This window comes from Anser brachyrhynchus (assembly GCF_964034855.1).
Source record: "Anser brachyrhynchus genome assembly, chromosome: 2".
NCBI lineage: Eukaryota > Metazoa > Chordata > Aves > Anseriformes > Anatidae > Anser > Anser brachyrhynchus.
In genome coordinates this window covers 11,343,592-11,369,037 of record NC_137695.1, presented here as the reverse complement: position 1 = coordinate 11,369,037, position 25,446 = coordinate 11,343,592, and the positions used below count along the sequence as shown (strand labels likewise).

The 25,446-nt window shown below is 37.3% G+C and overlaps 1 protein-coding gene across 6 annotated transcripts in view; it reads left to right on the top strand.

Moving 5' to 3' along the window:
• DIP2C (disco interacting protein 2 homolog C) overlaps positions 1-25,446 on the top strand; it is a 317,372-nt gene that overhangs the window by 238,709 nt on the left and 53,217 nt on the right. For all 6 annotated transcript variants that reach the window (XM_080578244.1, XM_080578243.1, XM_080578241.1 and 3 more), the window contains 12 exons: positions 1,359-1,452; positions 1,570-1,689; positions 2,494-2,608; positions 7,105-7,244; positions 8,759-8,895; positions 11,142-11,350; positions 11,550-11,664; positions 16,064-16,265; positions 17,638-17,747; positions 18,530-18,610; positions 22,220-22,343; positions 23,928-24,049. In XM_080578244.1, coding sequence (XP_080434370.1) covers positions 1,359-1,452; positions 1,570-1,689; positions 2,494-2,608; positions 7,105-7,244; positions 8,759-8,895; positions 11,142-11,350; positions 11,550-11,664; positions 16,064-16,265; positions 17,638-17,747; positions 18,530-18,610; positions 22,220-22,343; positions 23,928-24,049 — 1,569 coding nt within the window. The remainder of the gene's footprint in view (positions 1-1,358; positions 1,453-1,569; positions 1,690-2,493; positions 2,609-7,104; positions 7,245-8,758; positions 8,896-11,141; positions 11,351-11,549; positions 11,665-16,063; positions 16,266-17,637; positions 17,748-18,529; positions 18,611-22,219; positions 22,344-23,927; positions 24,050-25,446) is intronic.

Sequence of the window (25,446 nt, the reverse complement as noted above, 5' to 3'; positions counted from 1 at the left end):
TGTCAATTGACATAGGAGCCGATTTCTGTATTTTTAAAAATTGCTTCCAAAGGTGCTGTTGCAGTTGGTGTAAGACAAAATGCTATTTGCTGATTAAGAACAGATGACAAGATTTGAAGGGTCACTGTTTGGGAGTCCCGGGATGTACAGGTCGTACATGTTATGTTTCCCAGGGAGCTGATACACTTTTCCCATTCAATGTTAGACTGCTCCTAGTATCGAAGGGCAGTAACAACACTTCTAAAGCAGGAGCAGCCTATTAGTCTTAATGTCCATAAATATCTCATGGTAAAAAACTTTTATCATTGATGTTGAAAGCAAGCATCTAATAGAGCTTTTTTATGCCTTCTTTTGCTATTAACCTTCCTATGAGGTTCATTTTCTTTCTTGACTTGCTTGTAAGTACTTTTTCTGTACCTAAACCTGTGGCAGACTAAATGGAAAACTATCATTTGTGGTTCTGCAACCAATTGGATGACTAACCCAGTGGGACACTTACCTGTGTCAGGAGCAACTTTCTTAAACCTAAGTTTTCCAAAAAAAATGAATGGTGTATTTAACCCAAGCTGCTTTGTTGCTATCAGGAGATGCTTCTGAATGGTAACAGAAGCAATACAGCACCTCATTTGCAGGCTGTTTTGCTTAGCAGTAACCCATGAGAAATCGCTAAAGCAATTGACTGCCTGAGACTAGGAGATCTGTTAGCTGAGTGAAGCCAATGACAGCATCTTTTTTCTAAAAATCCTGCAACTTCTCATAACCTTGTTGAAAGCACTTGAATTGGTCTACCTGAAACAGGATTAAAAAAATAAAAAAGTTCATTTTTTTAATCTATTAAAATAAATTGATCCCTGCTTAATCTATGACTCCAGTTTCTCTGTCTACTCTCTTTTCAATATTTTTTTTACCACTACCAATAGCCACTAGCGTTTTTTCAGTCTTCACAGAGATGGACTTTTTTAGGCAGATATGTTGAGAAAAGAGTCTTCATATGTACTGAAGTGTAGCAGGCCTAGGGATAATGCTAACCCACACAGCAAACATGCAGGCATTCTTCATCCTGTAGATGCACATATTTTTTAATGCTTTCTGTTATTTTTCCATTTAAAGTGAATTGCTTAGGAAGAAAACCTGTTTAATTTTTTTTTAGTAGGGCTTATGTCTAAATCCTTATTCATTAATTAAAACAGAAGATGGGGATTCCGTTTCATCTTAATGTAGATACCTAAACAAGGAAAGATAAATGCTAGCATTGACAATAAAACAAGCATAGAGAGACTAACATAGATACCCTGTTCATAAAACAATATAATTCCCATTATTGTTGTTTAAAACCCATTTATCTTATTTAATTTCAGAGTGTCATGAACATGATGCATGTTATAAGTATTCCATATTCCTTAATGAAAGTGAATCCACTGTCATGGATACAAAAAGTCTGTCAATACAAAGGTAAGGAACAAGAACATTTGAAAGTATGCTTGCAAGTCAAAATCAAAAGAACAAATTGTTGATACAGCTATATACCTTTCATATGGTGCATTAGTAATCTTCCTATTCCTATTGCAGCAAAAGTTGCCTGTGTAAAATCTAGAGACATGCACTGGGCATTGGTGGCACATCGAGATCAAAGAGACATCAACCTTTCCTCTCTGCGTATGCTAATAGTGGCTGATGGTGCAAACCCATGTAAGTGATCCTTCTGCAGTCCAGCAGAGAATAAGGAGTGTTTGCTGTCTTGCATCTAAATTTTCAGTCTTCAACCATCTTAGCTAAAATATTTAACAAAGTATAAGGTTTGTCTACTGCAAACTATTTGATATTTATGGAAACAGTAATTAATTTTGGATTTTTTAAATATATTTTTCTTTAGCTAATCCTGAAGCAAACTTGATATTTCACATAACGTAAGTTGCAGTAAATCCAGTTTTGTTTAACATGACAGCCATGCATAAAAAGTGAAGTAAATAGACTTAATCTGTAGAAAGGATTAGAACATTTCTTCTGAATGATGCAGAATGCAGATGCAGAATTCACATGTAGAATTAACTGAGAATTTTGGGGGAATACTTACACTACTGTAGAGAACCACATCTGGATCACTTCATGACAATTAGTTTTCTAATCTGTTTCTCTGCCTTGTTTAAGATACTGTGATACTAAAATGCTTTCAGTTTCTGAATTAAATCTTTAATTTGCCTCATCCTAAAAAGGAAATCCACATTACAAATCTAGCATTAATGGCTTTTCTACATAAGCATAATGAAAGGACTTCATGCTCAGAAATTAATCTTTATATACTGTATGTGTATACCAATGTACACACATATATATAGTTGTATCAGGTATGACTTATTTCCTAGTGAACATGGGTCTTTCCTAATTTTTCCCTCCTGGAAACCCTATATATTCAACAGTAAGTTTGCAGTTTGAATAGTGTCACTTCAGAAATCAGATTATTTTTCTCCTCTAATTTTTCTTTTCTTACCCCAGGGTCTATTTCTTCCTGTGATGCATTTCTCAATGTCTTCCAAAGTAAAGGTCTAAGACAGGAGGTCATTTGTCCTTGTGCTAGTTCACCGGAAGCTCTCACTGTGGCTATTCGAAGGTACCGTGTTACACTAGTTGAAACAGACCCACTGTACATTATATGTGGTAATTTAAAAAGAAATGCAAAATGTATTCAAGATTGGATCTCCCAACTTAACTCCTGAATTACATTTTAATTTTCTTTTTTGTTGTCTCCAAAGCTGTCATACAAGAATTTGTAGAGTAATAAATTGACTTCCTAGTTAACACCTAAGTAAAGAGCACTTTATAACATAGTTCCCATTCCTGTAATTTCATCTAGTTTTAAATAGGCTGAAATGCAAAAGCTAATTCTATAAAAAGAAGCGGAAAAATGTCACCATAAAATTAGTTAAAATATCGGAATTTAAATGGAATTGCTATTAAGGAAAATCATGCTTTAAACTGGCCAGTTTAAAGAGAATTATGGCATTCTGCACGTTGATTTTGGCTAACTGGTGCTTCTAACCTTTTGTATACTCTCAGTAATCATCTGGAAATGCCCTTTGAGTATGTGGGATTTGTGCCTAGAAATAAAACTGATAAATTCTGATAAATTTATTAAGCCTTATATACAGGAGTGTCCTTATGAAGGAGTCATGAGTCTTGAGGTGTTGTAGCACATAGTAAATAGCATAACTTGTCTCTTTTGACATAATTTTCAGAAGCTGTACCTTGAACAGTAGGCACTTTGTTTTTAAGTTCAGATTTCTACAGCCACTTATAATTATTTTTTCACATGTTGAAACATGACTGTAAAGGACTGTAATAGTATTAAGTAAAATACTTCCTGCTGCAAAGTTTAAAATACACTGTACAAGTGAAATTCAACTAGATTTTCAATTAGCTTTCCAATAAAATACCACAGGCAGAAAGACACAATGCAAAGACACAATGTGGTTGTCTTTCAGGCACTATGTTATTAAGTTAAAATGTCTGAAATCTGACCATCAGTGATGTATCCTGTCCAGGTTAGTCTTCTTTCCATAAACTGCATTATCTCAAAGAGTCCTTCATAGCTTTGAGGCTCATTCCATGAGCCTTTCCCCCCCATTCACAGAATTATCCCAAGAAGTAAGCTGTTTTTCTCATGTGTTGGGTTCCTCTGCTGTAGGCTGTGCAGACCTTCACTCCCTCTGACCTTCAAATTAACTGTTTCTGTGAAGTGCAGAGGGGAGGTGGACAGACAGCATACATTGTTTGAGCTGAACTCTGATTAATGGGAGAGAGTTTTCATTTCCTGTATTAGCTCTGGAAAATCTGCCCCAGCTCTCAGGTTTGAAGTGGAAGAACTCATTGCATCTCAACGTGCAGTGGCTGGCTTGCCCTTTCTAGACTTAAACTCTATGCTTATAACCATCTGAAGCACTAGAGATTCATTTTCAAATTAACTAGCATTGAGAGCTTACATAAAAAAATATTATTAGCACATAAAATAGCTGATAATTCAGAAAAAAAAAGCATTATTATCTTCAGTGCCTCACTATGTAATTACAGAGACGTTCTTATTGCAGCAAATGTTATTGAACACATATCTGCTTTTTTGAAGTCTGTGTAATGGTAGGGTAATACCAGCTGAACTTGGGAGCTTTAGTATTTTTCATTTTATTCAAGCCATCTCCAGCAACAGTAAAGTCATTATCATACAAGTTCCAAGGAGTTACAGCTGAAATATATGTTAAAATGACTCCCTACAGAGCACAGATCCAGAGAACTCCCTGTTAATGCTCAGGCTCTTTCAAAATCTATGGTGTATTTTTACTGATCTTCCTGCAAGGAAGTGTGACAAAACTAGTTTTATGTTGAAATATTCTTATAGTTTAGAAAAAAGACAGTCAATATTAGACTAATGGGTAGTTTAACCTTAGAGGTGAATCCTAAGACCGAATACTTAAAGGAATGTCTCATGCAAATAATTCTTTATGGTATTTCCTTTTGGTTTACTGCATATGAATTTGAACCCACTTGCTTAAGTGAGTGCAAAAGTTTAAGTACAAATCTGTTCCCATTTAAGCAAATGACAAAAAGTAGTGGTAGAGTAGATTGTATCTCTAAATGGCAGTGGTAACTGTTCTCAAAATGCTCTACAGTTCCTCAGCATGAACAAATCATCTTTGAAGTAGATAAGCATTGTCCCTATTGCATAAATGAGGAAACTAAAGGGATAGGTTTGTCTGGTTTATGCTAAATTTAGTTAGCATATGAAGTACGTGAAATTATACCTTTGTTTATTTGCTCCCATCTTAATCAAAAAATTATTTTTATTATTATCTAGTAGGTAGTCTTATAGAATTCCAAATTCATCATGGGGAATCTTGAATGTGTAAAGAAAAGTTTAAATGTTAACTTTAAAATAAATTAGAAATACATTAGAATGGGTTTATTTGTATCTCATCTCCTTCCCAAGTGATTTCCAAGTCCTTGTGCTTGGCTGAGATACTTCTGTTAGGGATGTACCCATGTGGATGTCATGGGCAGGACAAAATAAGATCCTATATATTGCAGGATTGTGGCTCACAAGATGCTTCCTAAGAAGCTGCGTGGGCGCAGCTGTGCTGCCAGGCTGCCTAGGTCCCCACCTCACTCCTGCACCTTGGCCCTCTCTATTCCCTTCGGTGTCAGCTAACGTGTGGCCTCCTAGAGGAGACTCCAGCACAGTTAACTGGTGACTCTCTCAAGGATCCACCTCAGACTACCAGCATACCAGAAGTAGTATGAAAGAACAGTTCTGAAATGCCTGTCCTGTGCTTCTTGTTAACCTGGCAAAGCTGTTACCTTGACCGGGGGCACACCATGTGCCTCTCTACTGAACAGGCCCCAAAACAACCCTAACTGGCCTCGTGCCTCCACTTTCTTTCCCTTGCACACCCTGTCTACGCAGCTGGTGTCTTTCAAAGCTATGCCCACTCTTTTATTATTTTTTTAGCAGTCTTTAGATGTAATAAGTAATTCAAGAAAATGTGTATGAGGGAAGTACACGTGGTCTCTTCTCTCAGAAGGTTGTGAGCAGCTGTGTTTGCCTGTAGGAGACGAGCACTCTCTTCATGTTTAAAATGTTCTGAGCAATAAAATGTGTGTTTTGGGGAGCAAGGGTGAGAGGAAGCTGATCAATTAATGTGGCTGAAAGTTCCTTTTACATGATAGGAATGTTATTTATCACAGCTGCTTGTTTACTAGCACCATTTGTTATGCTCTAATGCATTTTCAAGCGTGCCCACATCCTTCTACGTTGACAATGTCACTTGAGAATTATGCCTTGTAAAACGTATTAATTGAAATTTATAATGCCGATCACTGCAAGGCTTATGTGCCTTAGCATGGGCTAAGGCCCATCTAATATTTCAAGTACTGTACAGGAGAAATGTCATAAAAAGGACATTATCTGTGAAGAAACAGTTGTATTATGATGGACTAGTTAGGAAAAATACAGAATCTTGCAGTGAATATTGGCTGGTTTATGGATCTTGAAGATAGCTGGAATCTGGCTGCTCTACATGGATGCATTATCCATACCCAAATCAGCATTATGTTAGCCTCCAGTTTGGCATTCTAAAATGCAGGACAGTGTAAGAATCTTTCAAGACATGAAAAGTCGTGACATATTCTTCTGACTTAATAGCTTGCGTAGATCAACATTCGTTTGCTCAATCCAGACTCTATATATGTATAAATGTATTCACTGATACAGCATGGGGTTTTATCTTGAAACAAGTTGACAGACAGCTTGTGCTGATGCTGTGAAATTGTAAAGAACATTGGGAGTGAATTTGAGCAAACTGAGGTGTTACAAAGTGGCTGCATCCACGACATTTTGACCATGGCTGATGGAAGTGTAATTTGTTTTAATTTTCATTGCGTAAGTTAAAGTAGGAATAATTAAATTATATGCACTAAAATAAAAGTGGTGGAGTCTGTGCAGCTTCTACGGATACTTGGCAGTGAATCTATTAAAACCTTGTTTCTTCTGGTCAGTAATTCTAAGTGCTTAAATATTTTGAGTGGAAAATCTCATCTGTGATTTAAACACAGGTAATAAATATTTAATCTTGGTAATGTTACCACCTTTTACTCTGACCGTTGAACTTGGTTTCCTAATTCTAGGTTGCCCCTAAGTAACATAAAGAGACTTTGTCAAGTTATTTACTGATCATTTCTGAATATTTAGAATGCAGTTTCCCTCCACATCATTTACACTGCCTTTCAGTATTTTTAAAATAAGGCAAAAGCCCTTTACTTAGGTAATCAAGCAATCTTTATAAATCTATCTGAAAATCAAATACAAGCTGTGTTAGGTAAATGTTAAGTGTTACTTTCATCTCTGCAACACCGTGTATGTGGGTGACTACTGAATGGGAGAGTTGGCAGACATAATTACTCAGAAATGACTGAAAATGGGATTCTGTCAGATCTGCTAGAAAAAAAAGAGCAAGATGAAATTTTAAACTCTCAAATAGAGGGGTATTTGCAATATTAGTCCATTAAATAAATGCTTACATCTGCCTGATAGTGTGGTGATGTTATAAACCATGGTTTCAGGCCAACAGATGACAGCAATCAGCCACCAGGCAGAGGAGTTCTGTCCATGCATGGTCTCACTTACGGAGTGATCCGAGTGGACTCTGAAGAAAAGCTGTCTGTTTTGACTGTCCAGGACGTTGGCTTGGTCATGCCAGGAGGTAAGGATTGAAAGAACTTCCTTTGAAGCTTACTATAAATCGATTAATCAGTTTAATTGGTTTTCTCTAGAAAGTCATAGAAAGCTTTAGGGTTGGACTATGCATACGTGAAAAAAATTTAATCTAAAAGCATTACCTTACAAAACTTTATGGTTTGGAAACCTCAAGATTTCTTCTCTATAATTACTTCAGTGGCTCTCTTTACCTGTATTAGTGACATGCTTGAAACAACCCCCCAACACATCAGAATGTCAATTTTTTAACTGTGAGATACAGATATAGAAAATAAGAAAGTTGGAGACTTTATTCTGGAGGCTATAAGTCTGCCCCAAGTGAAACTCTGTGGTAAAAGTTTATATAACCTATGCTAAGGATCAACAATATTGTTATCTGCAGGCTTGCAGAATGTTTTTCCAAAAATACTGCACTATCACCCAGTCATCAGAAAGAGGAGGCACGACTGAACAGTTCATGTTGATAGATTCAGACTGAAGCCAGTGCTTCTAAAGATGAAGATAAGATTTTTCATAAGAGCTGTATTTTAAGTTATATGTTATGGAGACTAGAAAAGGGTAGTACTGTAGCTTTTCATAACAGAATGTTTGTTATGCACCAAATAAAACTTAAATTATGCATCTTATAAAATTTCAGTTGAGCAACTTAAAATAAAGATAAGATTGATTGTTGTCTAAGTGATCATATAAAATATTATTATAGATGTACCATCTTGCACTTCATACTATATATTCTGATAGTTTTGAAAAAAGTACACACTCCTGTTTGTCCTTGGAGTGAGAGAAAGGTCTTTCTAGATTCTTTACACTTGTACTTATAAGAGATGCTGCTGATTCATTTCTGGTGTCCCTTGTTCATCATAACCTCGGGCCCCAACTGCTAAGTTTACACTTGCTGGACTCCTATTCCAGGAATTGAAGCTGTAGCAGCATACCTGATTTTTATTCACATGGCTCACACACAAAATGTTTCTTCCTCAGATCAGTCCTTTCTAATCCTTTCTGTTTAGCTTCTACTATTCTGTATTAGTCTGCTAGAATGTCTTGATCTTTCATATGGTGTTACTTGCCACTTAGTGAGAGGTGGATTTCCTGCTCGACTGCCTCTCTAGCAGTATATTTATTATCAAGAACACCATTAAGATACTTCATTTTGCTCTGACTGCAGCAGATCTGGCCTTCAGTAGGCAAAACTGGAAACATAGTAACACCACAAAAATATTACAAATCAGCTGAGATTTTAGATACAAAAAGATTAGGTTTTGTTTTCAATTTAAAGACTTAGTTTATGTACAGATCTTTGCAATCTTTTTGTAAATATGATATATAATGTAAATAACATTTTTAACGTTGAGCACCTAAGGGTTTGAGAAGCGGATTGTTGATTACTGTCTACATGTAATTTATTTATGTCAACTCCACCGTGGTGTTTCTTCCAGAATTTGTATTATCCTATAGTTATTTTTGTAATATTTTTAAAGTCCTTTGTTCTTCCCTTAGCTATAATGTGTTCAGTGAAGCCAGATGGAATTCCACAGCTCTGTAAAACAGATGAAATAGGAGAACTATGTGTATGTGCTATTGCAACGGGTACATCATATTACGGACTCTCAGGCATGACCAAAAATACTTTTGAGGTAAGCTGACAAAAACGCTATGGAAAATGTTAAGTAAAATACTTCCTTTTTAACTTTTTCAGGATAATATTTCACATAGAATATTGACAGTAACAGTATTAGAATATCAGCAATAATTGGTGCTTTTGTGGCTTGGGACCTTAGGTACTTTAGCCAGACAATCCTCACCGAAGCCCATTTCATTAAGTGCAATAACAGATCATTATGTGGGTTTAGTTCTGGCTCTGAAGAGCTTTTACTATAATTTTGAAAGAAGATACCAGTGGCTGAACCAGTCAGAGGGAAAGCAGGAAGAAAAAAAAAGTTCAAAAGGTGATAATGTACAAGTATATGAGCTAGCTACATGCAGAATTTGATTGTTGCAAACAGTGGGAAAGCTGCTGTGCATCTTTTAAAAGCAGTTTCCAACATTTCCACAGCACAGCCAGCATTAAAGTCTTGCGTTTATACAGAAACCTGACAGACATAGTCTTCAAGAGCTATCTGAATAGCAAAGATACCTTTTCCGAGTTATCCTCCCACCCTCGCTTTTATTTGAATTGCCTTAGGTGAAAGCTTTTCTGCTTTGTGGAATTTGTTTTCCAGTATGTTTCAGCTCCAGTGTAGACTGCTGTATTGATAACTCTGTTGTACCTGCTCACTTGTTATCATTAATTTCTGTTGAAGCCAGTATGAAATGGTGGACAAATCCAAGAAATACTGAAAATATTTAGCTGAGATTTCTGTTCGTTATGATCATTTTCTCTTTGAATATTTGAGGAAGAGCTAAGAAAAGCGCATTTGCACTTCCCTTATCAAATATTCTTACCATATTTTATAGGCTACACGTAGCTAATACCTCCTGCAAAATGGTTTCAGCTTTCATTATACAGATCTAAATGTTGTAAACACTATACATGAAATAATTAATGGACGCTGGTAGATACATTTCTCCATCATGCTACTGGTGCCAGGAATCCTACTGTGCTATTGTGATCTGAATTTTATAGATCACTGATTACTGTGCTACTAAAAAAAGTAGCAGTAGCTATTGTGAAAGATAATCCCAGATTTGACATATTTCAAGCTAGAAAGGTGCTTATGTTCAATTTGAAGTACTTGCTGTAATTGTAAAATCATTCATAATTTGTAACTGAATCTGCAGTTTAGCAGCACGTTCGGAGTTATTCCTAATGGCAAATACATTGCCACTGAGTCAGCAGGATCATTCATTTTTAAAGTTAAGCATGTTCTTAAGAACCCTCTTCATGAGGGACTCTCTTCTATTTTAGTGTGTTACTCATGCTGCTGGTAATAGAGTCAGAGTTTTGTGTTGCTGAGATGAATTATGGCTGAGGATGTATAAGTATTAAACCTGTTCAATAGGAGTCACCCATGAGCATCTGGCAGCAGAATTTGACTTTTCTTTTTGAAGGGCACTATACAGTCATGGTCTTCCACTTGCCATTATATTAAATAACTTGCATTTAAGCTATTTCAGTTTAAGAGACAGTAGGAAAGTGTGCTTGTGTCAGAATGTGATTCAAAGCAGTTCACGTGCCAGAAGGATAACACTGGGCTGAGCGGGGTAAGGGAAGCAGAATAAATTGACCTGAGTAGAAATCTATCCTGTGGAAGTCATGTATGCATCTGGTGTTCAAACATTTAGAGAGTCTTTGTGTAGGACTGTATTGTCGCTTTTAGACATACTACATAAGGCATTAACACGGGTATTGTGAGCACTTAATTGAACATAGATAAAAATATGGTCAGTTGTAAGAGTCATTAAGGTACAATACCCTAGAATAGCTTTACTTCTAGCCTGTTTATTTCTCTACAGTATAATGAAATTGAGGATGAGATACTGAAAAGAACCTGAACTGTAATGTTTACAATTTAATCACCAAAGTACCCAGTACATAGCAACTCGGATTATTTTAGCTCAGCAAAACATGAAGTTATTTTATTCAATACTGTCTATGTTGTTTTTTTATTTTTCAGGTCAGAAATGATTCACAAAGCCATAGTTAGGGAAAATGTGTTTGGTAGGCAGAACGAGATTGAACTTGATGAACCTCAGGTACTGAAAATTATACACATAGCCTAGGAGTTTCTCAATGCTCCTTTTATGGTCAGTGAAGCAAAGAGCATCACCAGAGACCTATTCACTTAATTCCAGAAGAGCCATCTGAAAGGCCGTCCTTGAAATATTTAACAGTATCATCTCAGTGTACAGCACTGAAGACCTGTGTTTCTGTGTCTTACAGGTGTTTCCTATGACCAGTTCTGGTGGCCCTATCACTGAATATCCTTTTATAAGGACTGGACTCCTAGGCTTTATAGGACCAGGTGGACTCGTCTTTGTTATCGGCAAAATGGATGGTTTGATGGTTGTCAGTGGAAGAAGACATAATGCTGATGACATTGTAGCAACAGCGCTGGCAGTGGAACCGATGAAATTTGTCTACAGGGGCAGGTTTGGACCCTTCTTTTCTTATACTGAGTAGAAATCTTTATTTTGTTTAGACCAGGGGTAAGTGACCCAAAATGCTTTCAGAAGGTAGCATGGAAGTAATGAATAGCAAAATCATGGTTACAGAGGGTTAACTTAGAAGACAGGATCATATTTTCGCCTGTCCTGGCACTAAATACTCTTCTTTCCTTCTCTTCTATAGAATAGCAGTGTTTTCAGTGAGCGTGCTGCATGATGAAAGGATAGTTATTGTTGCTGAGCAAAGGCCAGATTCCACAGAGGAAGACAGTTTTCAATGGATGAGTAGAGTTCTCCAGGTAATGCTTTTTATGTACATTTAGAAGCTGGTTTTCCTGCTTTATATATATATATATATTTATTAATCCTTTAGACCCCCTAAGTAATCTAACATTTGTGTTTGAGTATTTGTAAATACAGTTTCAGTCACACTTCCACCTACCTAATGAGCACAAAATTAGCTTCTTCTGAGTAGGCCACCCGTATCCAGAGAGCGATCCCTTCCCTATCCAAAATGCTGTAAGAAAACAGGGATGAAATGAGGCAATAGTAAGAAGAGAGGAGTGTATGGTCATAAGCATACAGTCATTCATTACTTCAAAAGGGTAATGAATGAATGCATATACTGTTACTGTGAAATGCTACCAAAGTCTCTTCCTAAACAGTTATTGGCACTGGCATGGAGTTGACCTCATCAAAAGCAGACATACATATCTGAGTTAGATCTCTAGATTTCTTTTTAATCAATGGGAGAGAATTAGGTGTGTTCTAGTGCACCATGGTGATACCTAAAGTAAACTGAATGAAACACAGCCTAAAAATACCTATTTCTCTCCACTGAAATAACGGGAAGGGATTGATTAGCTCAGATGTAGGCATCTATGGTAAGATTATCTGCATAGAGGACGCCTATTGCAAGGAATCCCATTCCAGCTGTCTGGTGGATCACGCAAGGCACATACCACCATGATGAAATCCACCTTGGTGGGTTTGTTGACATTCTGACCAGAAGACAGAAGCCACTGTATGCTAAAAAATTCTTCCTACATGTAGTAGTCCAAGTTAAGACAAATATCATTACCATACTCAAAGGTTTTTCAGCATGAATGTCCACACAATAAAAGTCAGATATTTCGGATAGAAGTCATTTTCCATCACCATGGCTAAGCCAATTCTCACTCAACAGTAATAGTTTAGCAGAGACGTAGTAAAATGAAGTCAGTCTGTTGCTACCTTTCTATGGCTGGGCACCTGTTAACTTCCACTTCCCTTGCTTACCCCTCTTTCTGTCCTTCCTCAAGGTTCCTTCTCAAGTAAATATATTACAAATACATTTTACCCAAGCTTTACCCAAGAGCTAAAGAACTCCCACACAGTTCAGATAAGGTATTTTTATTCAGCATTGCCTTGTGCTGAGTAAGAAAGGGAATCTTTGCCATATCCTTAAATAAACTGAACAAATAAGCTTTCATCCATCTCAAGACATATTTGTATACTCTCTTGGTTTAGAAGATAGCTACTTTTTATACAGTTAGAAGCATCTCATCTTCACAATTAACCTAGATTGTTATAAAGAAAAGCTAGAACATCTAGCTTGTCCATCACACAGAAAACCATTGAAGCGCACAATTTAGGTTTTGGATTGTCCATGCTTTGAAAATAATTATCAAGAAACAAGCTCCTGAAGAAGAGATTGGAGTTCTGGACTTAGACTTCTCCTAGTTTTTCAGCTGCGCATTTTTGTGACTTCCACAGAAATCATTCATACACCATTATAGCCAGTAGAACTCGGTACTCAGACTCTGTGGGAGTCCTGTGTCAAGTTGCTCCTGCCAAAAGGCAATTCTTATTATTCTGACTATAAGCAAGTCACCACAGTGTCATGGAATGGTGGGCCATTCATTAAAGTACACGTTTGTGTGGCTGCTTTCATCACCCGTGTATGAAGTCTGCAACTCTAGCACGTGTCACTATGTGAACAAGATGTTTCCGGTTCCACTTCAGCCGAGAGCTGAGATGGAGAACAGAAGCCAGGAACATGCAGGATGCGTTGTGCCTGCTTCCCAATCAGAGTTTCAATGACAGATGTCAGGAAGTGGTAACCAAGTGTATCTGAATCATCTGCTAGGGAAGAGCAACATAACAATATCACACTTGTGTCATGACTCTCAAGGATACTCTTGATAACAAACTGTAACAAATTGTTCCTCATTTCTCCTGATACTTGTAAGACTCCCTCCATGTGCTGCCCTCTGCCAGTCCTTCTGTACACCACCTGGCTTGCTATGTTTCTACTTCTCTTCCCTGTATCTATTTTCAGGACTTCTTTCCAGCGGGTTGTACCTTCTTCTCACTCTCCCCAATCCTTCCAGCTCCTCAGCAAAGGGGCTGAAGGACAATAGAGCTGCTGTATGTACAAGACTATGTCGGGCTGTGTCTGTGGGTTTAGCAGAGGCATGGTTGGGAGGGATTTGTCAGGCTGAATACAGAGTGTCTTGAGAGTAGTGAAATAGGAAGATATGTTAGTGACAGTGCAAGCAAAGGTCCCAGGTCCCCTGAGTTTAGTCGGATAAATCCTAGATACTCATTCATCTCCCAAGGCTGCTTTAAACAGATCTGACCCTTCAGGCAGAGATATAGTTCCTGTTCCTGGCAGATTGGATGTTGGTTTTACCAGTGCCAACACACTTGGCAGGACTTGACAAGACTAGGCAAAGCTAGGAGATCTACTGCAGAACCGGGGGTGTCTGCTAGGAGAATTTTGTCAGAATAGGATGTTTTCTTATCTTGAACAATGTAGCAGGTCTGGGCTCTGTGCAAGTTCTGGTTTTCTCAATGAAACAGAGGGATGAAGATTTCAGGTACTCTGTTTACTGGCTAGGTTATGTCTTTGAAAAACTGTGCCATCTCTTCAAAAGGCATAAATGCCAGCAGTATTAAAAGTTGACTGGTACCCTTCTCTCAGAATGTCAAGGTTTGGTTCATCAGTGTTCATCCTTGTGAAACAAAGTCATTCACCTGCTTCAGCAATGTGCTGAATTCCAAAATGGGAAAGGTAACGATTTTGAATGGTCCATGACATTTTATCAGGCATTGTGCCACAGAGGTATCTATCAAAGAAGACAGTTTGGAAGTCACTCATATATAACAGCCTATATAACAGCCCTAATGCCACCAGAGATGGGCATTGCTCTCCATTCACGTTTAGGAGCCACTGTGGTATGTTTCGATAAGAGTGGTTACTTACACTGTAACAGTTTTTCTTCAAGCTGATGTTAGGTGAGGATCCCATGATTTATCACTACTTTTCAGAAACCTACAAATAACATTATCGTTATGAGGTCTGACACTTCATATTTCTGCCAGAAACACGAGACGTTGGTTGTAGGCTGTCACGCATATCTAGCTATTGCTGGACTTTAATGTAGGGTGTAAAAAGACCAGCAGTGAGGTCTTCTAGTAGTGCCATGCGATTTACCGCTACTTAAACTGCAATGTTTGTGAAACAACTTACTGCTTTATTATTCTTTCTTACCAAATTTTACAATCAAATAAAAAAAATGAAGCAAACAGAAGTCAAAAGACAAATATTATTTAGAATTTCTGTAGAAGTAATCGGTAATTTATTGGTCTACACTTAAGTACATAATTGTAAATAATTTGTTTCTTGGAATATAGATTGTATCTTCGAAACAACAAATGTACGCATATACTTTTCTCATGGTTAAAAATTAAAATGCAAGTTAAGTAAATTATATTTTTAACATTTGACTTCTCATTAGAGATGCCGTCTGTAATTTGTTTCTCAGTCTGCTTGGATGTCTTAAAGTTGTTTTTCTAACTCACTTACTGCAAATTTTTGCAAGGAAAATAACCAGTTAAAATGTGTATGGAATTAAAATCTAAGTGCATATATATTCATGTTTAACTAAATAAATTACATAGATACTGAACTTACTGCTTTTTTCGAAAGTGATGCAGTTGACTCCACTGACAGACAATGAACAGGGTTACTATATGATTCAAAAATCCTTATTTTTCAGGTCTGCATTCAACAGATTTTTTTCAAGTCAGTACTTTTGTAGTTTTCCCTTAGATTGTATCTGTTCTCATTCCTGACTGAGGATCTTATACACAGTAATCAGGGAACAAAACAGCTTTGAACTTAAAAAAAAAAACAAAAAAACAAAAACAAACAAAAACATAAGCTACATACATCAGTAGCTGTACAGTGATACACGTGCAGCATTTAAAATTTTTCTTTGCTCTGCAAGGTGGACTGGAGGTTGATAGCAATCCTTTGAACTTTAATTCAGAGAAGTGTGCAGGTTAAAGATCAGTTTCACATGAGCTCCCAGACCATCTTAGTAATAAATGTCTGTGATACTTACTACTATCATGTACCTAAAGAATGCCTGTTTAGCATTTGTTAATAGATTTCCATGTATTTATCACGAGGTTTTTGTTTGCTTTTTTTTTTTTCTTCTTATCTTCTGGGATGAGTGTAACAACATCAATGTTAAACTTCTACCCACCTGTTCCCAATGAAAAGAACCTCCTTATCACAGGCATTGCTGAAGTGTCTTTCTACTGCCAGTTAATTATTAGGGTTGTTTTATGCAGCAATTCAGAATAATGTGTTTATTATCATGATGAAAAATTAGCCTTTCATTAAAATCGACCTCCTGCTTTTTTTAGGCTATTGACAGTATTCATCAAGTGGGAGTCTACTGCTTAGCACTGGTACCAGCAAACACGCTTCCCAAGACACCGCTGGGAGGAATACACCTGTCAGAAACCAAACAGCTTTTCTTGGAAGGATCGCTGCATCCTTGTAATGTGCTGATGTGTCCCCACACATGCGTAACAAACCTGCCTAAACCAAGGCAAAAACAACCAGGTAAGATGAGTGAGTGCAAAAGGACAGTGACTTAACACTGTGTGTTCATGGCACTGTACAGGGTAAAATCAAGTAACCGTTAATGCAGGTGAGAATCAGCTCCATCAGCTGTTCATGTTAAATATTATGGGTGTTTTAAGGACATGATCTGTTCTGGTGGAAGGTAGGAGGAGTATCTTCACAAGGAAAACTGCTCTAAAATGCTTGCTCAATAGTAAAAATGAAGAACTTTTTATTGCTCTAAAATGCACAAATCGAAGTTCCTTGCAAATTCCCGGTCAGTCGTGTTTAAAGTGCAAGGACTGAGACTCAAGCAGAAAGAGAAAATCTTGGCTTATTTGGAGGCTGAATTTGTAAAATGGAAGTAAAGGTGTAGAAGACCATTGACATTAAATAACAGTGTTGGAAGAAAAACAAATGGTTAAAAACTGATTATGAATAAATTCAAACCAAGAATTTTTTTACCTGAGGAGGGAGGTTCTGGATTTTTCATACATATTTGTGGGGAAAACTAAACTGGTTTTAAGATGGTTCTTTTGCAGTTCTCCTGCATTTTATGAAGAATATCATATGAAAAGGTACAGCGAGGCATGGACTCAAGAGACCAAGAAGGGTTCTGTAGCCTGCTGTAGTACCATCTCTGGTTGCTCATGCCCAGTGAACAAGAACCTGCTTTTTTTTTTTACATTGCATTTTTTTTACTTTGAATCCAATTGCAGATTTTAGTACAGAGATTAATTTCAAGGATTTCTATATCTGTATTTTTCCCTAATGGCAGTCAACAAAACATCAATGGAATCCGCCTCATGGAGAAGTGTCAGTCTTGACATTTACCTTTCTTCTGAATTTACGTTATCTTCAGTTTCTACTGTGTGTTAGGGGGTCTGCATATATTTTATCATATGCACCATCTGCCTTCCTAATTCTTGTCACTTCATGTCTGTAGTGCTTACAGAATTGCTAACACAGATGCAACTTATCCCTGGGAACAGAAGAGAGTAATAGGAACCCCATTCCTGAAGGCTGGACACATCTCATCTAGGAATGGACATGCCTAAATTAGGAGATGAATTTTCATAGGAATCCTCACATCAGGACAGACAAGCTGTGTCTCTGACCCTAGAAAGCCCATGCTAAACAGGCTGCTTAGTTAAATATATAGTTAAGATGAGATGAATCCAGGCCTATATATCTTTCAGCTACTTCTGGTCCATCAACCAAAGTTTGTGTCAACAGAGATGTGCTCAAGGTTTTGTGTTGTAGCAAATGATATCAATGAGGAAAATTTGTGATTCAAAAGGAAATGCAAATAACTTTCATCCACAAGCAAATAATTCTTTATTGCATTTAACACATTTCTGATTTATTCTAGAAATTGGCCCCGCCTCTGTGATGGTGGGGAACTTGGTCTCTGGAAAAAGAATTGCACAGGCCAGTGGTAGAGATTTGGGGCAAATAGAAGATAATGATCAAGCCAGAAAGGTGAGTTAAACTTTTCTGATATGGCTTATATTTAGCTAGCTAGTATCAGAAGACTTAGCAGTACACAGATTATATTGTTATTTCAGAATTTGATGATTGCATTTTAATTCAAACAAACCTATTTCAGGACCCTCTTCACAGGGAAATATGAAATAGACATGAGGGAATCGCTGCATTTCATGTGTATGGATTATTTTACAAGGATACATGGGACGATAGAAAAAACATGGTAGAAAGTGTTAATGGGGCTTTCATCGGAAATTACTCTCTATTATATCTTTTTAGTAGGCCAAGTAGAGTCCAGGAGATTTTGTTTGCCTGTATGGTCCTGACCTTATTTTTTTATTTTATTTTGATTCTGTAAAACTATGTTTCAGTTCAGCTTCTTTGGAGGCTTATGCGAGTAATTAAATTAATAATTTCTACGCTCTAACTATCTATATTTATAATAAGATAAAGAGAGGAAGCTGAAGAATAAAAATTGTGCTTAAATTCAGAGAGATTAGTAAGAACTATTTTATTGTTCTGAAAGTATATGTAGTAATGCATCATCATTCCGGTAGTGGCTTGACTTCCAGAGAGGCCTCTTTTACTGCACAGGAGCACGTTGTTGTAAAAATGTATGATGACAAGAGAATTAATTTAGGTTTAGTGCTTCATAGTTATTGATGTAAAATACAGAATACAACTAAAAACGACATGTTTAAAAACATACATAGTTGTATGTTTTTTAAAGCTGAAAAGTTATTTAGTGCCATGACTATCACTCTGCTTTATTTCAGTTCCTCTTCCTCTCAGAAGTTTTACAATGGAGAGCTCAGACCACTCCTGACCATGTGCTTTACACTCTACTTAACTGCAGGGTAAGCAGAGCAGACTGGTAAGCTGGCAAGTTGCAGTATGGAAAATGACACGCTGATATTTCAACTGCACCTGCTTACACTGTGGCTGAACACAACTCTTTGTGTTTCTTTTCCCATTAATACTCAGCTGCTGTATTTAATGTTCATTGTGGCAGGGAGGAAAAGAGAATAATCATTGCCAGTTGCCAAAAAAAAATTTGCTTCTGTATCAGGCACCCCACCTTTTACATTTCTCATTTCATTTTCTACCACATACATGTTGAGGATGAGCTGACACTGCAAATCTGTTTCACTACTGCTTGTTCTGATACCAAAGAGTGGTATTTAGTACTGCTCACAGTCTCAATTTCTAATTTGAAAAATACAGGCTTGACAAAATGAAAGCATTTTTGTAAATACAGCAATGATTGTTGGGTTTAAGACTGGACCAGCCAATGGGAGGTGAAAGAATGGGAAAAGGAATTAAAAAGAAGAAGAGGTATGTCCAAAATCTCGCCAGGTCTGCAAAGGATCACTAATGCATTTCTCTGCATAGATTACATGAAGTGCCAGCCTGGCACAATATTTCATTGCCAATCAAAAATGATTTACTGCATGTCACATGGTACAGAACTTGAGTTTATTAAGAGTGGGTGATTACAGGCTGCCTAGACAACTGTAGACAACAAGCCAGTAATTCCCAAGACCACTGCAGAGCAAAAAAACCTGATTTCAAACCAGCCCCCCTCAGTACATCTAGGCATGTCTGTCAAAACTGGGAAACATATCTAGTATGTGAGGTTCTCAAGGAAAGGAAAGGGCTCAGAATATTCACCTGTGCCACCTGGAATAGCTGGTGTTTGTTCTCAGCCCATTTGGCACTTAAACAACTTAGATGAGATCATAAACCTCCAGTGAACATTTGCTGAATGACCAGTTAGTGTATTTACCGGATATGCTTCCCTCGCCCATATCACAGTGCTGGTACCAAAGTTCAGTTTGAGGCTACCAAAGAGTCGTGAAACCAATTTGTTTTCATTCAGATTATCAACCAGCATTATATGAACATTTGCTACTTTAGAGATGACAGTGGTGTAGTTATTTAGCTGTCTGTAGCAAAGCAGAAAATTTGAGAGGCAATGCTGTACACGGATGCACTATTACACCATTAAATGAGTGCATTGTCCTGACCTGTAAGTTAGGAGCAAGGATGCTATGAGAAAGAGACAGTGACACGTCCTGTCCCATCTCCTCCACACAGATTGTTGCTTTTGAACTTTAGATAAAGCCAGACTTCCCATGCTGACAGAAGGGTTCAAACAGTGGGAGGGAAGGACACAATATGGAGAGTGAGGATTAACAAAACAATTTGTCATTCCTTAGAAGTGAAAAATAGTTGAATTTTGAAATTCAATTTCTCTGCTCCTTTAATATTCTCAGCATAGAGTATGGCATCGTATGAAATTTGAGAGTTTTGTAGTTTTATGAAGACATTTAATGTCTAATAGAAAGGTGTGGCAGGTTTGGTAGGTTTTAGCCTAAGCAAATTTTATTGCCCATCTTGAATTTTAGTTCTGGTTTGTAACTTTTCCCTTTTTGTCTTTTTTGCATATTGTCTGTACACTTTATTCTAAAACATCCAGACCTCTTGCAGTTGATGTCTAATAGATACATGCCGAGATTAGTGTTTTTGTGTAACCCGAGCCTTTTGAGAATTTGGAAGATTTCTAAATTAGCACAGTGCCTTGTTTTTAGTGTGTTTCATGAAGGATTGCAACACCTTCCCATTGTGAGACTGTTCATGTATGAGACCCAAAGGGAATGTTTCCCTTTGCTTGCCAATGATTCTTGTCCAACAACAGAATTCTTCTCTGCACTTCATATAAACACTGTCTTTCTGCTGGTTCACCTGCAGCAAGTGCCAGAGGTCTTAAATGGGCTTTGCACAAATATGCATGATTTGCAGCAGTTTCCTTTCTGTGTCTGTGGGGCCTGTGATTCTGGTGTATGTGGGGGAAATGAAGGGTCCTTCTCCCCACGAGTATGCAGACAGGCAATTTCTTGAAAGAAGGAACTGAGTTCAAACACATTCCTACTGCTACGTCTGCAGTGACTAGGCACGAAGACCTCAGGTCACTTTGACCATGGAAGCCATCTGTAGTCCAGAACCCCAATAGCTGCACACGTCCTTAGACAAAGTTTTCTTGGTAGAACAATTCTGAAGACATACTAAAATTGCCTGAAGAGAATTTCACTAAGTGTGGTTGCTGAACATTGTGAAGAGGAATGCAAAACCCTGACTTTGCCCTTTTTTTTTTCAGTTAGCTTGTGCTCTTTCTTGACAGTGTTTGACATATAAAGTTTGTAAATGCCAAGTGATACATACATGATAACACCCTATGTCCCTACTTCCAGTGCGAGACATTTATCAGACTGTTCTCTCCTCTCTGAAGCTTGTGATCAATCAATACTGTAGTGGTGTGAAGGATAGTGATAATGAATGGAAATCAGCAATCAATCCAAATGCTTATTATTTCTTGCCTTGTTAAAGTTTAAAGAATATATAGTGGTCTCCTGTAAAACAGAAGACCCTATTACTTTATCTCTTAATAAGAACAGTGATACAATATTTTAAATGATATTGCATTGCATTGCATTTTTGATGCATTGATCTTTTTAAGAGTATATATTGCCTTTTTTTTTTTTCCCGCAGTTTCTTCAGCGTTTCTATTTTTAAATGAGCTCAGTGCTTGTGATAGGTGCCAGGTGTATCATAGCTGTGTATCAGGGGTATCATCTCTTCTGAGCTGTCAGCCCTGTTAGTGAATTTTGTGATAACAACATATATACATATTTCTCTGTATGTGTATTTGTGCATGTGCATATATACAGACGAACATATTTTTAGGGAATGCAAGAACCATAACACTCATCCAATTTAAAACACTATGTCTGTTTGATAATTTTGAGTTAGTGCTACTTGAATTGCTTCAAAAAAACAGACTCTGTAGTAGCGTATTGTCACTTTCCTTTTTTTTTTCCCATGCTGACCAGAGTTACTCAAATTCAACAAATGCCTTTCTTTTCTATTTCATTCATATGCATGTGCTTAGCTTTCGTTCCAGACTAATTCTTTTCGCCTGTCACAAAGTATTGTTTTCTCTGGTGTCTTTTGTCTCTTGCCTTTGAAAGTATTTCCACTGTGCCATTTGGCTTCACTCCAGCATGCAGACAATGAAGTGCAATTGTCAGGATTGCTCTCCACAGATTCTCCAGATTGCTGCAGGAGACCCTAAAGGCAGGAATGCCATGTGTGTAGCAAGAGGAGTACAGGTTACATGTGCATGACTCTAGCATGCTTCTGTGACTTTCTTGGTTAGAAAGAAAGCACTGCTGAGGGCGGAAGTTACAGAGAGGGGAATGGAGAATGATCCCCTCCTTGACAAACATCTTTTTTCCTTCCAACTACAGTTTGGCATAAGGCTGAAGGTTTCCTTGCTTAAGTTGGTGTGACATATTGTGGCTTTAGAAGACTGCAGCACCTCATCCAGTAACTTCTAAGCTGCAGGAGAATATAGAGTTCAGCACGCTGCATTATCTTCTGTGACATTCATCTTTCTTCCTGTGCAGGGAACAATAGCCAACTCGCTGACGTGTGTCCAGCTACATAAGCGAGCTGAGAAGATAGCTGTCATGTTGATGGAAAGAGGGCATTTGCAAGACGGAGACCATGTGGCTTTGGTTTACCCACCAGGTAAAGAACCACCATGTTTGGTACCTTGGTGCTCTCAAAATTTTATGACCTGTAGAATGGTGCTGTACCGGTGTTGTTACCAGCCTGTAAACCTTGTTAACTGGCAACACACGAAATATTTGCCATATATACATTTCTTTGAACTTAGCCAAACATATTTAAAAGATTTTCTCCTTATGTATGTACATATTATTTCTCTGGGTTCAAATTAAGATTAACCTGTGATTTTAAAACCTCTCTTTCATAATCAGTCAAATTTAAACACTGATTTACTGCTTTTCTTTTAATTTGCTGGAGACATACTATTTTATGAGCACATGGTTCTGCTAAAATTTTCCATCTGCTGAGTGTTCTTCTTAGATTCACCTGTTGAATTCTCTTTTGGAAGTGCTGCATTTCACAAGGGTAAAGCAACAATACCTGGAAAGTAATCCATTTTTAGAGTAGAAATATGATTAATAAGTAGCAGATAATTAAAAAATACTGAATTATTATAATTTGTAGATCATCAACCTACCCCACTATGTGGTTTGGATTTTTGTCCTTTGACATAAGGGCTTTTAAGCTTATGTTAACCAGTAACTTATTTTACATTTGCTTAAAATTATTTCTGATCTAGTGCTGCTTTTATCTTAAGCATTTCATGTGTTTTGGTGAAATAAGCAGTCTGATTTAAAGTCTGGATTATGATATTTAGGCTGTAAGGACTGCAAGATACTGGTTAAATCTTGATAATTTATAGGTGTAATTTCACAGTGGTTAATATGAGAAAACCTTTCCCACAGAAGAGGGCAAGTATTTTAAACTTCAGTTTTTATTTCTTGTATTTCACTTTCCAAAGATAAATCATTTTACTGAAGGAACAATACTGTTCCTGTACTCCAGATCCTTTTCCACTGGAAGAGTAAAATAGTCCCCATTGTTACCTTGGCACAGCCTGTGTACAGAACAAAGGAACCATCAAACAGCCAAAGTCACAGGGTCTTTGTGCAGCTGTCAGTTCAGCCTCCTTACATGGGCTGAAGTGTCCACAATCTGTCACCTGCAGTCAATATTTATACAGAGCAACACTTAGTTTTATGGTAGGAACAGGGGTTCAAAATCATGGCTCCATTTTTTATTGTGAAATTTCAGGTAGAGGAGTCAAAGCTGCATAAGTGAAGTTAAAAATGACACGAGAAAGAAAGTATCATCTATTAAAACCTCCAGATGTTCCTTGTACAGCTGATAGGAACAGGCATGGTGCTCCCTCATCCTTTTGCTGGGACATCCCACTTCTTGAAACTCTCATTAGAAAGATAATTAATCTGTACAAATCAGTCTTTTTACCAGTTACTTCCTGATCATAAAAGTGGTGTTTACCTAAATGATGATATCTGGCTGCAGCTTTGTGTGTCGTCTTTGAAAGGAATCAGTGAAGCTGAACAAATCCTGACAAGGGTCTGAAAAAGATGTCTGTTACAGGACTTAGTTCCTAATTTAGCCTTCTGAGTTGAGTCCCAAATAATATTTATGCTGACATAGGTGTCTGTGATTAAAAGATTTGATTTTCAGGGGAGGATTTTTGTTTTGTTCTTCATGCAGGAATAGACCTGATTGCTGCATTTTACGGTTGCCTGTATGCAGGCTGTGTGCCAATAACAGTTCGACCTCCACATCCCCAGAACATAGCGACAACGTTACCTACAGTGAAGATGATCGTGGAGGTGAGCAGACAAAACCTCTCAAAGTGCACAAGCAGATGAAATGGGCAGTGGACTTGCATGGTCTTTAGGAACAGTAACTTAAATGAGTGGTGTTGTAGATTAAAGTGTTGTATTCTTTCCAAAGATTCACGACTTCAATGTGTTGCAGTCATCACTCCTTGACAGCATGCAGCCTTCTGACTTCTGCTGACACATTTTACTGCAGTTGTGCTACACCATCCAGGAAATGTATTTGAAGTGCTTTCTCATATTTAGTTAGGAGTTGTGGGATTCCCCACCCGGCAACACTACACTCGACGTTGAGAAATATCTCAATAGAAAGCTGAGCGTGGCCTGCTGGTGCTTTGTGCTCACCTAATTGTTGTGCAGTTTGAATCAGTTTCAAAGTTCTGCTGGGAAGATATTGGTTGATGGTTTTATTTTCATCCAGAGCAGTGTTATTTTGAATTTTTCATTTAACGCTCTAGTTTGGCATTTTGGCTTTATCTGATAATACGTAGCCTTGTTGCTCATAAATAACTTCGTTCTGCATGTTACTGATGGAAATAAAATTGTTGTAAAAAGATAACCTTTTATATCTGACAGTTCCTAATCTATTGAATGGAATTCTGAGTCTCTGAAATAACAGAAGATGAAGCAAATGTGATTTTATTGATAATTTCAAGCAATAAGTACTAGAGATAGTTATAATTTGTTGCTTTGCTCACGGCATCAGATGCTGCAAAATGTCAGTAGAGGTATGAGAAATTGGCTCGTTGTCTTCAGGATTCTCGTTATCTAATATTTTGCCAATCACTGTTTTTAAGCATTGGTTGTTAAAATTATAGAAGTGATGTAAAATGTGTTATACTGTTTTTACTTTCATGTCTAATAGGCAAACTAGACCTGGTTGGTTTCCTCAACCTCAACCACTCTGTGATTCTGTTATTGAAGTGGTAAAATTTAGTGTATATATGGCTACTGATTTCCTTAGGTTGTTAAACACTGGGAAGTCGATGTGCAATCAAATGTCTCAAATTCCTGGAAGAAAAAAAAGTATTGTTAGCAATATTTCTGTAAACAGATTCTCAGACTTCACAGCAAATAAAAATGGTGCCGCCTTTTCAGCTTTTCCTCTGTACTATCTTCAGTGATTAATAGTGTCCATGTTTGTCTGAAAATTTCCTTAAATATGTAAGTTTTTATAATCAGTAAAAATATTGTTGTAGTTGCTACTTACATATTTTTTTTAAATAGCAAATCTAAGGAGAATACCTTGAGCATGCATCATCAGCACAGATGGCAGTTGCAGTATATTCACCATTTCATTTCTTAGTGTCACTTGCACAATTTTTGGTCTAGAGTTGCTTTAGACAATAACAGACGAGTTCCCAAGGCTTTATCACTAAGCACAAGAA